The 12,315-nt window shown below is 33.6% G+C and overlaps 1 protein-coding gene across 1 annotated transcript; it reads left to right on the top strand.

Annotated features, from left to right (window-relative positions):
- Positions 1-1,283: 1,283 nt before the first annotated feature.
- On the top strand, positions 1,284-6,297 carry LOC148274589 (uncharacterized). Its single transcript, XM_088236914.1, has 5 exons — positions 1,284-1,651; positions 2,083-2,279; positions 2,902-2,968; positions 5,097-5,229; positions 6,112-6,297. Exons 1-5 carry the CDS (start codon positions 1,521-1,523, stop codon positions 6,295-6,297), a joined length of 714 nt encoding a protein of 237 aa, XP_088093040.1. The 5' UTR covers positions 1,284-1,520.
- Positions 6,298-12,315: the final 6,018 nt, after the last annotated feature.

Raw genomic sequence — 12,315 nt, forward strand, 5'->3', positions numbered from 1 at the left:
ATATCTACTTCCTTGGAATGGTTCTCATTGCAACATTTTATCAGTTCGCGTTTCCCGTGAACCGATTTCGTCAAGCAGAACACACGAAGATAAGGAATTAAACTTTGAAAGCACGTGGGTGCCACGATATGATTCATGGTCCAGACACAGACAGGCTCATGATATCTGTATCCGTATTTTGAACTAATCTTGGCCATCCCAACCTTGTGTCGGCACATTTACAAATACAATGCTTGATAAATAATGTAATTATAGATTAGTTACATAAATATACTACATTGGCGTGCGATTACATTGACGAGACAAGGTAAGTTTGTTTATTTATTTAAAAGGAGGCAATACTTTGTCATTTCCAATATAATATTTATTATAACCTCAGATAATAAAGCGTGAACTTGTAGAAAAGCCATATCACCATGTTTCATATAACGCAAGCGATGTTAGTTTGTTGGTTTGTTGCTTAGCAACAAATTGAACGTAGTTATGCAGAAAGCAGCCAGTCCACAATTTAGAAAAATATGATATTGTTGTTATCGGGTGCAGTAAGGTCGATTCTATGTTTTGCTAAAAAAAAACAAGACCGCTTTAACACAAAAAACTGTAAAAATCACATTCTGAAAATGGTGTCGATCACAAAAACGGTATTTCTCAATTTGCAGAGAACACTCACAGGGATAGAAAAATCTTAAAGTCCATTAAAAATTACTAAAACAGCCAAAATAAATAATTAAATTCTTATTTCTAATGTATAAAAAACTGATGTGCTCATTGTTTATCATTTGTTGAAGTCAAAAACATTCCAACTGTTTTGTAGAGATATCATTAACTCTTTTCACAAAGATGCTTTTATCCCAGTTTCATAACTACGTTCAATTGGTGGCCACTTTGTTTTATTTGACAACATAAACACAACGCTAAATGTTATTAAATATGTGTATGTAACCACTTACCGACTTTTCTATGTCTACCGGTTTCGAGACGTACCCGTCTCTTCGTCAGGACACCAATTAAACCAACATGCAAAACCCACTACACACCTTCACCATAATTGTTGCACAAAAATATAAAACCAACACGACATGCACTGATAATGACCAACATGCACATGTTGGTTTAATAGGGTATTATCACTCGGGAGGAATATCAGATTTAACCTACTCTACGAATAAAAGATTTTTAAAGATTCTCCTAGTGTTTATATAAGCTCTTAAAATGAATATTTTCATTCATTATTTTCGTTTGGAAAATAAGGTCCATCGAAAACGATTCTTTCGTAAGTTGGTTATAAATTTCGTCACAGAACTTCACGAGTAATGCATTCATTTTAATGTTGGTAATGCCACAGGCCTCAGATAGAAAAATAAGGAGAGTTGTCTATGCATATTATCTTAAGCCCCCCCCCTTACCCACTCCACTCTCCAGTTCCAGACGTTGACAGATGAAAGTGAAAACGGATTTCATATCGAATTAATTTGATTATTTTATGTTTTTCAACCTTTTCTAAATTAATTCAATTTGTCATGACGGACAGTGGCTTTGTACAAGGACAATCTGACAATTTACCGCATATTGATGTGTTTATGATGACTAATTACTTTACAAGTAACGCGAGTTTTATAAGCGCCGAAATTCGAGGTGTTAAAGCTTTCAGGTAAGAAATTAATACTATAATTTATCATATAATTATATATATAGTGTTGTATAGTATGGTTTGTTGTTAAAAATTGCTTTTATATTACTTTATAAACATTCTTTCGAATTCAGCTTTGTCGACTGAATACATAACCTCAATGTGTGAATATTGTTATTTTGGTCATCCAACAATCTGTTTTTTTTTTGTTTTGTAGAACTGTTTGGAATTTTTTAATGATTTTTAAGATTCTTTTCGGTTTTACGAAGTAAACTGACCTACTTTCGTATAAAAATTTCCCTGGAAGGGTAGCCGGAAGTCGTTTTTCTCTACTCGAGGTGAACGCGATATGGATGTCAAATAATATTTTATAATCTCTGGGTTCTTTTAAAAATACTAAAATTGATTACTTAAATTTACAGTTAGTAGTAACATGTTTGTTAAAATTTTAGATCGACAAGAGAAAACTACGGTGACAATTCGATAGGATATGTCCAAGTAAAACATACTGGCGACATTTGTACCGTAAAGGCTCGTGTAACTCCGGAACACAAAGTACGAGCCAAAGCCTATGCAGTCACATTAATATGTAATGAAGTGCAAGAAACAATTGAATCATGCCAGTGTCATGATTGTCCAGCTTCTCAAGGTATTATATTACAAAATGAAACACTCCTATATCTTGACTGTCAAACTAAGACTCGACGTATATATTTGCCAACGCATATTGTATTAGTCAAGGCCAAAAAAAGGTTAATTTCCTATTTATTAACACAGGTCGCGGGTAATTCATATTATATTTAGGAAAGTCCATGAAGAGAAGAATGCACACAGATAATATTTTTCATTATTTTCTGTTGTAAAATTTATTCTCAACATTTTTTATTAATAAAAAAGAAATATTGGCGTTTTTATAATTTACCCAAATATTTAAATTTTGATGGCCATTTTCAACGAGTTGTAAATAACTCACTATTAGAAAATGGAAACCAAGATGGAGTAGAGTGGGGCTCGAACCTCGGACCTCTGATCCGTGAGTCTGCAACACTAGCCACGGGACCACAACCCGATTCATTGGATTTGAACATGCATTTTAATAATTGTACTCGACACCAGTTTTTCAACCCAGTATCTAAATTATTATTTTTATTAACTAAAAATCATTGTAAAATTTATATTTGAAACATAAAGTTTGTGATTTTTCATGTTAAATAATGTAGTTATATTGTTTTAAGTTCGTTGTGTTAATTTTGTTTATTTTTAATTTACAGGAGGATGCAAACATGCTTTAGCATTTGTGGCGTGGCTCAACAGGCGTTCTAAGGAACCCTCGAGGACGTCAACTGAGTGTTATTGGAGAAAATCCGAGATGGCTGCGATTGGAACCTCAAAAAAGTTCATTAAAGCCAAAGAAATAGGAAAGGACCCGCATCCCAATTTTGCTATCCATGCGTTAGATAACAATTTCTTTGCCGAATTTATAAATAAAACAATTCGGCTGGGAGTATTTAACAGCCAGTTAACTAAATACTACAGCCCAGCCACTGAAATTGAAAAACATTGTATTAATTACCTTGTGTATGAATTTATTAAAACAAGAGATATTTGGTCTGCAGATGATTTTATAAACTACTGCCGGTTAAATATGAATGAAAAATCATGTAAAATGGCAGCCAATGCCACCCTGCACCAAGCCGACTGTGCTTTATGGTATAGCCTACGATTTGGCAGGATAACTGCATCCAAACTCTATGAGGTTGCAAATTGCGGTATAGTAGATGGGACACTTATCGAAACTATTCTTGGTGGTAGAATAATTGAAACTGCAGCAATGAAGCGTGGTCAACTTCTCGAAGCGGAAGTTTTAGAAATTTTACAAAAGGACTTGAAAATAAAATTTAATAAATGTGGCCTCCTGCTTTCCAAGGAACTTCCCATATTTGGAGCCTCTCCGGATGCGATAGCTGATCATTTTGTAGTGGAAGTTAAATGCCCTTCAACAGAGTTATCTGCAAAACGATATTTTGTTCATGGGAAGGAACCCAATGCAAGATGTATGATGCAGATGCAACTGCAAATGCATTTGTCAAATAAAAAAAAAGCACTTTTCTGTGTGGCTGCGCATGATTTCGAATTGACAAAAAACATAACAAAATTGTATGTATGATTATAAATTGTATGATTATAATGAAACACTCTGCAAAAGTTTTATAGATAGAGCTCAAAAGTTTTGGTGTCTAGCTATATTTAAAAAATTATTATTATAAACTTATTTATGAATAAAAACTTTTTTTATGAATACAACTTAAACATTTCTCCTTAAGTAAAATTATATTATTTTAACAAGTGACTAACATAATATGGTGTACAATGGATAACGAAAGTTTCTACTTTATTATTGTATGAAAGAACATTTTTCGTTGTAAGCATTTCCTTTTTTTTTTTTAATTTGTTAAAATCAACCTTTCTTTGTTTTTTTTATTTACTGCTTCATCCATTATACAAGTAATCACATATCAACAGATTCATTTCCTTGAAATTTATACTTCTTCAATTTTAAATTTCCCACTTGTAAGTCATGATGAAAGTACATAAGACAGGCAACATTAAGGTATGAATGTAAATAAAATGTGCATATATTTAGTACGCAGGTTTTATTTTATGAGTTACATTATAGTTACAGTAAAAAATTAATCAAATAAAAAAACATTTAGCCATGAGAGCATAAATCCCATATTTTTTCATAAATACAATATTGAAAATGAAAATAAAAGCACTTTGTTTATAACCGCTTAATATTTATTTTATTACTGATCAGTTTCAAAGCCACACAAGCCTCCTTATAAGGGTTTAATTTAGTAAACCTTGATAAGAAAGCTTGTGTAGCTTTGAAACCAGTTCGTAGTAAAATAAATATTAGTGGTTAGAAACAAATTATAAGAATGAATAAAAAAAATATGTTTCATTTTTGGGTGATACTGTGTGTGTTGGATTTGTTGCGACGTTTCGGCTACCATTGCAGGAACCATCTTCAGGGTAAACTGTAGCTCAGTTTCCCTGAAACTCAGTTTACCCTAAAGATGGCTCCTGCAATGGTAGCCGAAACGTCGGAACAAATCCAACACACACGGTATCACCCTAAAAGAAACATATTGATAACAGTGACCGTAAAAACCTTCGCACCTATTTGAATAAAAACAAATGTACTGCTTCAAATGTAAAAAAATACAATTACGTATATTTATATTTATGTATTATTTTTCAAATAGGTAATATTACGTTTACATACAATGTTTGCAGATTTATTCATTTATTAAAACTCCTTGCAAATTCACTAGTCCACACACAATTATTACAATTTCATCCATTAAAAAAATGTGATTATAATGGACACCTGCGTACATTTGTGTCATTGCGAATTCTCTGATTCTACTTATAACACGCTCAACGTGGATCCGTAATGCAGCTATTTGCTTGGCTCGCTGCACTTCCTGGGGTGTACACTGAACTCCTGCAGATACGCTGGGCGGCCGCACGAGCTGGCATTGCTTGCTTTCCAGAAGTTTGGATATGTTTTTAAATCCTCTGTCACCCATTATGTGAGTACCTGGTTGCAAATGACTAATATATCCACTATTTTCAACTATGTCAGTGTCCGTTGCACGTCCACCATATCCGCAAGACACAAAATTTATTAATCCGTCAGGAGTGCAAGATAAAAGGTATTTAAGAGTATTTGTATGTTTATACTCGGACCAAGTTAAAGCTTGATTTGTAGGATCTGACGGCTTATGAATTTGTATTTCAAAGCAATCGATAATTGATTGCACTTTTGAATATCTTGATATAAATGAAATAGGTAATTTGTACCTAATTTTCTCAGCAGATGGCCAACAAATCATTTCTTTTAAGCAAGGAGCTAGAATTTTCACAGTTGTTGTGAATATCCGACCTATTGTACTTATGGACATCCCAAATTGAAGAACAAGAATAGCATAAGACTCGCCAAGTTTAATTTTTTTTAGAGTAATCATAATAGCTAAAGCGTCACAATTTACTTTAGAAGTTATATATTCTATGAGGTGATACATATTTTTAGGTAATCCTAAACATAATTTAGGATTTTGTTTTAAAATTAAAACATTTCCCTCTCTCATGTTACATGAAGTCAAGTTAATTTGATCTTCAGAACCTAAACTAGATTTAATGGACATATCTGAAATGTTTTCTTTGTCAGACTCATTTTCTTCATCAGACACAGCAGAGACTGATGTAGAATCTTCTTTACAAAATTTAATTTTAATATTTTTTTTATAGGTGAGCAAGCAATTGTCTTGTACTCTAGACGAGTTGAAGTCGATTTGCTTCTAACTGTAGGCATTTTTTGCAAACCAACTTGAATTCCTTTATTATGCTGGCTTAAAGGCACAGATATATTGGTACGTGGTGACACTGACATAGAATATGATGTACTCGCACAGGGTAAAGGCGCAGGTGTAACGGTGCGAGCTGGTGGGGACACAGAGAACACGCGAGGCACCTCGGTACACGGTAACGGTGACACTAATACGTGCTGTACAGAATACGATGAACTCGTACAGGGCAAAGTCTCGGGAGTAAAAGTGCGATGCGGCGGCGACATGGAGAACACTCGAGGCACAGAGTAGGACGTGGAAGGTAGAGGCTCAGGAGTACTGGGGTGTGGCTGCCATTGCGTTGAATAGGTATCACGTGTGGAGGCGTCAACGGACCCTTGTGCACATCCCACAAATGATGAAAGTGGCTCTTCATTTTCGCCACTAAAAATATGTGGAATCGCGTGATTCTTCAAAAATGGACGGCCTCCCATTAAAGTAAATTTAAGATAGTTTTGTATATCTTCTTTTATCTATAAAATAAATGTAATATTTTATAAAAAAATTCATTGCCCATGGATCTAAGTCATACACATAGTGTACCATGATTTGTGAGCCACGAAATTGGAAATTAATCCTCACACTGAGAAAATTAAAATGTGAAATGTGAATTTCAGGTTTTGACATTAATTTGTATATTAATAATATGCTCTGAACGCATAGTTTCTATAAAATTGTTACTGAAAGTCTAATATTTCTATTCATTGTACATATAAAACGGTATACTCAACGAATTCGTGTTATAATACTTACATTAAAATGGTCCTCACAGAAATAAACATTGGTTTTGGCTGAATATATTTTGATGCTTTTAATCGCCCGACACCACTTCTCTGCCATTACTGGGTTCTTGGGTAAGCGAAAAAATAGTTTTTTCGGCATATCTTTTGATGTATTTCTGCATTTAGGCACAACGCATCGATAATACATCTTAAAAATGATAAATCAAAACTCGTAGCGTCTAATAATTGACAAGACGCCGCAAATGTAAACATACGACGCATAGAAAAAAGAAGCTATCTACAATACTCTATAAAATCCATAGACATTGATGAAAAAGAAATCCGATGACGTCACAAAACATTCGAAGACGTCATACTTGATGACGTCACGAGCTGTTTGTTTTTGGCACCATTCAAATTACTAGAATTTAATCCTTTATATCTCCCTTATTTCTTAACAGATTTCAAAAAGAATAATACCGATCGGCGTGTGATTTTTTAGATTAATTTAAAAGCTAATAAAAAAAATCCATGATAATAGCCCATTGGTGTCCTGAAGAAAAGACGGGTACGTCTCGAAGCCGGTAGACATAGGAAAGTCGGTAAGTGGTTATATACAAATATTTAATAACATTTAGTAAAATGTTTGGTCACAAAGTTAATGCTTTAAATATTAATAATACAAACATAATACGCATAACGGTTCGATCGGATGCTTTTGTAGCTGTGCTTGGCATTGTTTGTAAATAACATGGATATTTTCGTCATAATTAATAAAAATTAACTACGGTGAATTGCAGTATGTTTACTGTTGATAATGACAGTTGATTACGGGCAATATGTTGGGGCCACACTAGGCGTCCATATAAAGTTTGAGTCTTTATCGAGTAGAGGTCGATTCAAATTTTACTCGAAAATAGCAACGTATTTTATAGAAAAAGAAATATTTGGGTTCTTATGATTTACCCAAATATTTAATTTTGAGGGCCATTTTCAACGAGTTGTAAATAACTCACTATTATAAAATGGAATCAAGTTGGGGTAAAGTGGGATTCGAACCACGGAACTTTGGTCCGTGAGTCCTAGACACTAGCCACAGACAGGACCACAACCCGATCTGTTAACATTGAAATCGCATCCAAAATGACGTGTCCAAATTTCAGGTGGTTTCGGAGATGTGACGGACAAACAAACAAACTCAACACATTTGGTTCCATGGAGTTGGGAATTATGCCTCAATAAATGTGGCATAAGTGTATTGTAATAAAATGAATAAATGAATAAAAAAATAAACACACATATGTATTTTCAGTTTGATAAAAAAAATTAAGGCAAAATAATTCGGAATAACCCTCAATAATAAATACACAGGTACATATTTAAAATATTTACAATGCAAATTAATATCCATTTGGCAATTCTTGACCTGAGTACGGCCCATTGTTTTGCTGCGAACTGTAGCTAACTTAATACCCAATAGTCAAAGAATGGTTTTCCTACGTTTGGGCTCCTCTATAGCTTTACGCATTATTACTCTGAGATTATAACAACATTTTATCCTTAGGATACGGCAGTGATCAGAGGGACAATTACAAACGCTATCTTTATCGGTACACACTGAGAAAGTATTCCTCTGTCTACCTCGGTATGCTCTATTAACTGGTCTTCCCTGACGTCATATGATCAAGTTCAACCAATAAGTGAGGCCAAAATTTTACTCCGCGTTCCTTACTTAATTAAAATCTAAAATAGTTCTCATTATTTTTTTGATGGGCTTCTGTGATAAAAGCATCCACTTCAAAAGGAATAAAATTTTGATTTATCTCAACTAAAACCAAAAAAAATAGCTTGAACGTGATTTTATACGACATTTGGCAATTCCTAAAGAGGTATCATAAAGCCGGTTATATCGAAATATCGATACGCGCTCTCAGAAAGATAGATAAAAATGTGGAAAAAATGCAAAACAATCATAATATGTATTTTTTAATCTGGCAATATTTTTACTGCTATATGTCGATAGGGCAGCATCTAGCCATATTATCTCTGCATCTAGCCGTTCGTTTTCAAAACTGACAGTTATATTAGAATCCAATTCGTTTTCAACGCTTACTTATCATCTTTCGTATTTTAAATAGGTTTTTAAGAAAGAAGGTGCTCACCTAAAAACAATTAGAAATTCAAACAAATCATAATTATTTAATTTTTAATGATAGTCACTTTCAATGATTAGGTATGTGTACCATGGGATATTTGAGTTCTCGGTACATACCGACGAAACTACTTCAAAACTTGAAGATAAAGAGTTGGTAGTGTATCTTCACGATCGTTCAGGAGTGTTTATTTTCAACTGCGACGTTATGACGTATGCGCTTTAGTGCGTAGATATGTGTACCGTTGCATACCGGTTCCTTCGATACATATCGATATGCCTACCAAAACTTGAAAGTAGATGGTAGGTTGTGTATCTTCGTAATCACTCGGGGAATTTGTTTTCAACTATATCTTCCGACATGGCGGATCACTACACGCCCCTGGTATATTTAGTATAAGTATGTAAATGTCATAATATTACTTTGAATCAATATTTGAACACACAAAATATCTTAATTGATTGTGAATTATGACTTGTTTGTTAAAGCTCTTCATTAGATTTAAGATAATTAACTTAAATCTCAAGGTTCATTTTTATTGACGACGATAACTGAAATAGTCGCACTGCCATAAACGAAATATAAATAATTAAAATTGGTTGCAACAGAGAAGGAAAACTTTTTCGCTAGTTGAATATGGAAGTCAAGGCATTTACAGGGTTTATGACCCGTCATTGGCGGATTTAAGCAGCTACTTTATACACGGTGTAACATTCAGTATTCTGCCTATGTTTGCACATCCAAATTTTCTCAATTCTTCCGTCTGTTGACTTTTGTAAAGTAAAAGAGCTAAAACCTTTATTTCTTTATTTATTTTACTTTTTGTACATAATGTTATTTGTACATTGGCGGGCTTATTGCCAAATGGCAATTTTATCCAATAAACCGATAGAATAATAGTTAATTTTCTATAATTCATGTTACAGAACGTATTCAATAGAAAATATAGATTAAAAAGCAAAAGATATATAAAAATATAAATAAACGTATTTGTTTATAAATTAACTTAAATCAAAACTATTACTCAATGGGAAAAAGGATAAAAGAGAAAAAAGGAAAGAAGAGAGATTAAGGAAGAGAAAGGAGATTTTTCTTAAGACGTGATTTAAACTAAGTTAATGTTGTAACATCTTTGATGGTGGATGGGAGATGATTCCACAGTCGAGCAGCATGGGCATTATATGAGTTAGAGAAGAAAGAGAAATTGTGGATGGGCATTAAGAGAGTGCCTTGAGAATTAGAACTAAGAGATAAACCATGAACTGATAAGCGTTGAAATTTTTCACGCAGGTGTATAGGAGCGTTAGGACTATGAAGTACATTGAACAGAAGTGAGAGAGAGTGATAGTCTCTCCGCTATCTAATATTGAGCCATTTCAGTTGCCTACGATAAAAAAAAATGTGGGTGAAATTCATCCGGCTGAACCAATTATAATCCACAAATTTGGAATATCCAGAGACCGGTTTCATCGCTTTAACGACATCTTCACATTTCAATTTTTTTGTTTAAAAACAAATATTTGCGTTTTTATGATTTACATAAATATTTCATTTTCGAGGGCCATTTTCAACGAGTTGTAAGTAACTCACTATTAGAAAATGGGAATCAAGTTGGGGTAGAGTGGGATTCGAACCACAGACCTTTGAGCTGTGAGTTCTAGACACTAGCCACGGGGCCATAACCCGATGTCACGATAGCGATGAAACCGGTGATTGAATATTTTTAATTTGTGGAATCACTCGTATTTTATTTACAATAAAAAGTAACAAGTAAAATTAAAATTTATTGCAACAGAAAGGGAAAACATATTTTTCTAGGAAATACGGAAGTCTGGGCATTTACAAGGATTATGACCTGTCATTGGCTGATTTAAGTTTTAAATTACTTAATATGTGAGTAAAAATGTTTAATTTTCTTTAAAAGTCAAACCTTTTGCTTAGTTCTCTCATATACCCTCTTCCATATAAATTCACGTTTAAAATTACATTTTTTTACTTACGAACCCACACACACGCACATACACACATAAATAGCTGTAAAAAACCCCAATAAAAAATATTTAAAATTTAAATGAAGTAAAATAAATAAATTGTTGAATGAACTGACATAAAACAAAAAAATATAAATAAATAAATGTGTTTTCAGGCGTTTCTTAGTAGGTGAAATGATTCTGCCAGATTTATTTCACCCACATCAATAAAAATTTTAGCCTCTTTATCTCACAATAATTAACAGATGGAAGAGTTAAGGAAATATAGATGTTTAATCATAGGCAGAATCGTGCATGTTACGCAGTGTGTAAAACAGTCACTTAAACTAGTCATTGACAGGTCATAAACCTCGTATATGCCTAGACTTCCATATCCCGTTTACAGAATGCTTTTCTTCAATAATTAAAAAAAAAAATGTTTTATCATAGTCGACGGCATAATAATAATTATTACGGATATATAGATTATATGGCACCATTTTCGTTAAAATTACCTCAAGGGCGCTCTACAATAAGTATCCCAACACGTCTTGCCGCTACAGAGTGCATAGACGAGTGTGTAAAGTGGGTACTTAAACCAGCCAGTGATAGGTATTAAGTCAAATGCCTTAACTCCCATATTCTCTTCTCGAAAATGTTTTTCGTCTCTGTAGCAACAAATTTAGATCTAAATAACTCCCTAGGGAGGAAATCCAGCCCGTCTGCAAACATTTCAGCATACTCAAAACATTTTACAATTATTTGTTTGTACAAGTTGGTAAATAAAAAATGGAATTTGGTCTGGTATAGCGAAACCGATATTTTGTAAAAGATGCGGCGAATCAACCATAATATTTAGAATTTTGAAAAGAAAAATTGAATCACTTGTTTGACACCTTTTTTGTAATGATTCTACAACAACAACAAACCATTACGCCGTTTCCTCGATAGGGTAGACAGAGAAGATAGAACGCTACATCTCTCTTTCTTTGCATACAGATCCCGCTTTACTACATTCATACATCTTCTCATGCACGCGCGCCGATTATTCCGACTTTCAACTCTTCTATCTTTAAGTATTCGTTGAATTTGGTCTGCATCCATCAACATCCGCATGGTAAATATTTTTAGCCGTTCTTTCGCTGTCCATTCGCTCTACAAGTCCAAACCAACGCAGAGCTCCTTTTATGATTTTGTCAGCAATGCCTATCTCAGCCTTACATAATGTACGGATCTCGATATTTTTGCAATTTAGTCAATAATTTGCATTTATCTTTTTTATGTTTCCAAATCAATGGTCCAGGATCCCTATAATTTTCTTTGGATAGTATGATGGTGTTAATATATTTCTACATCTACACATTATCCAGTTATTCATTGAAGGTAATGTTCAAGCTGGGAGTACTTTATATCGAGGCTTTACTG

Source organism: Micrasema longulum, unplaced genomic scaffold (genome assembly GCF_059751315.1).
Source record: "Micrasema longulum isolate JH-2025_06_02 unplaced genomic scaffold, ASM5975131v1 h1tg001618l, whole genome shotgun sequence".
NCBI classification, from domain to species: Eukaryota; Metazoa; Arthropoda; class Insecta; order Trichoptera; family Brachycentridae; genus Micrasema; species Micrasema longulum.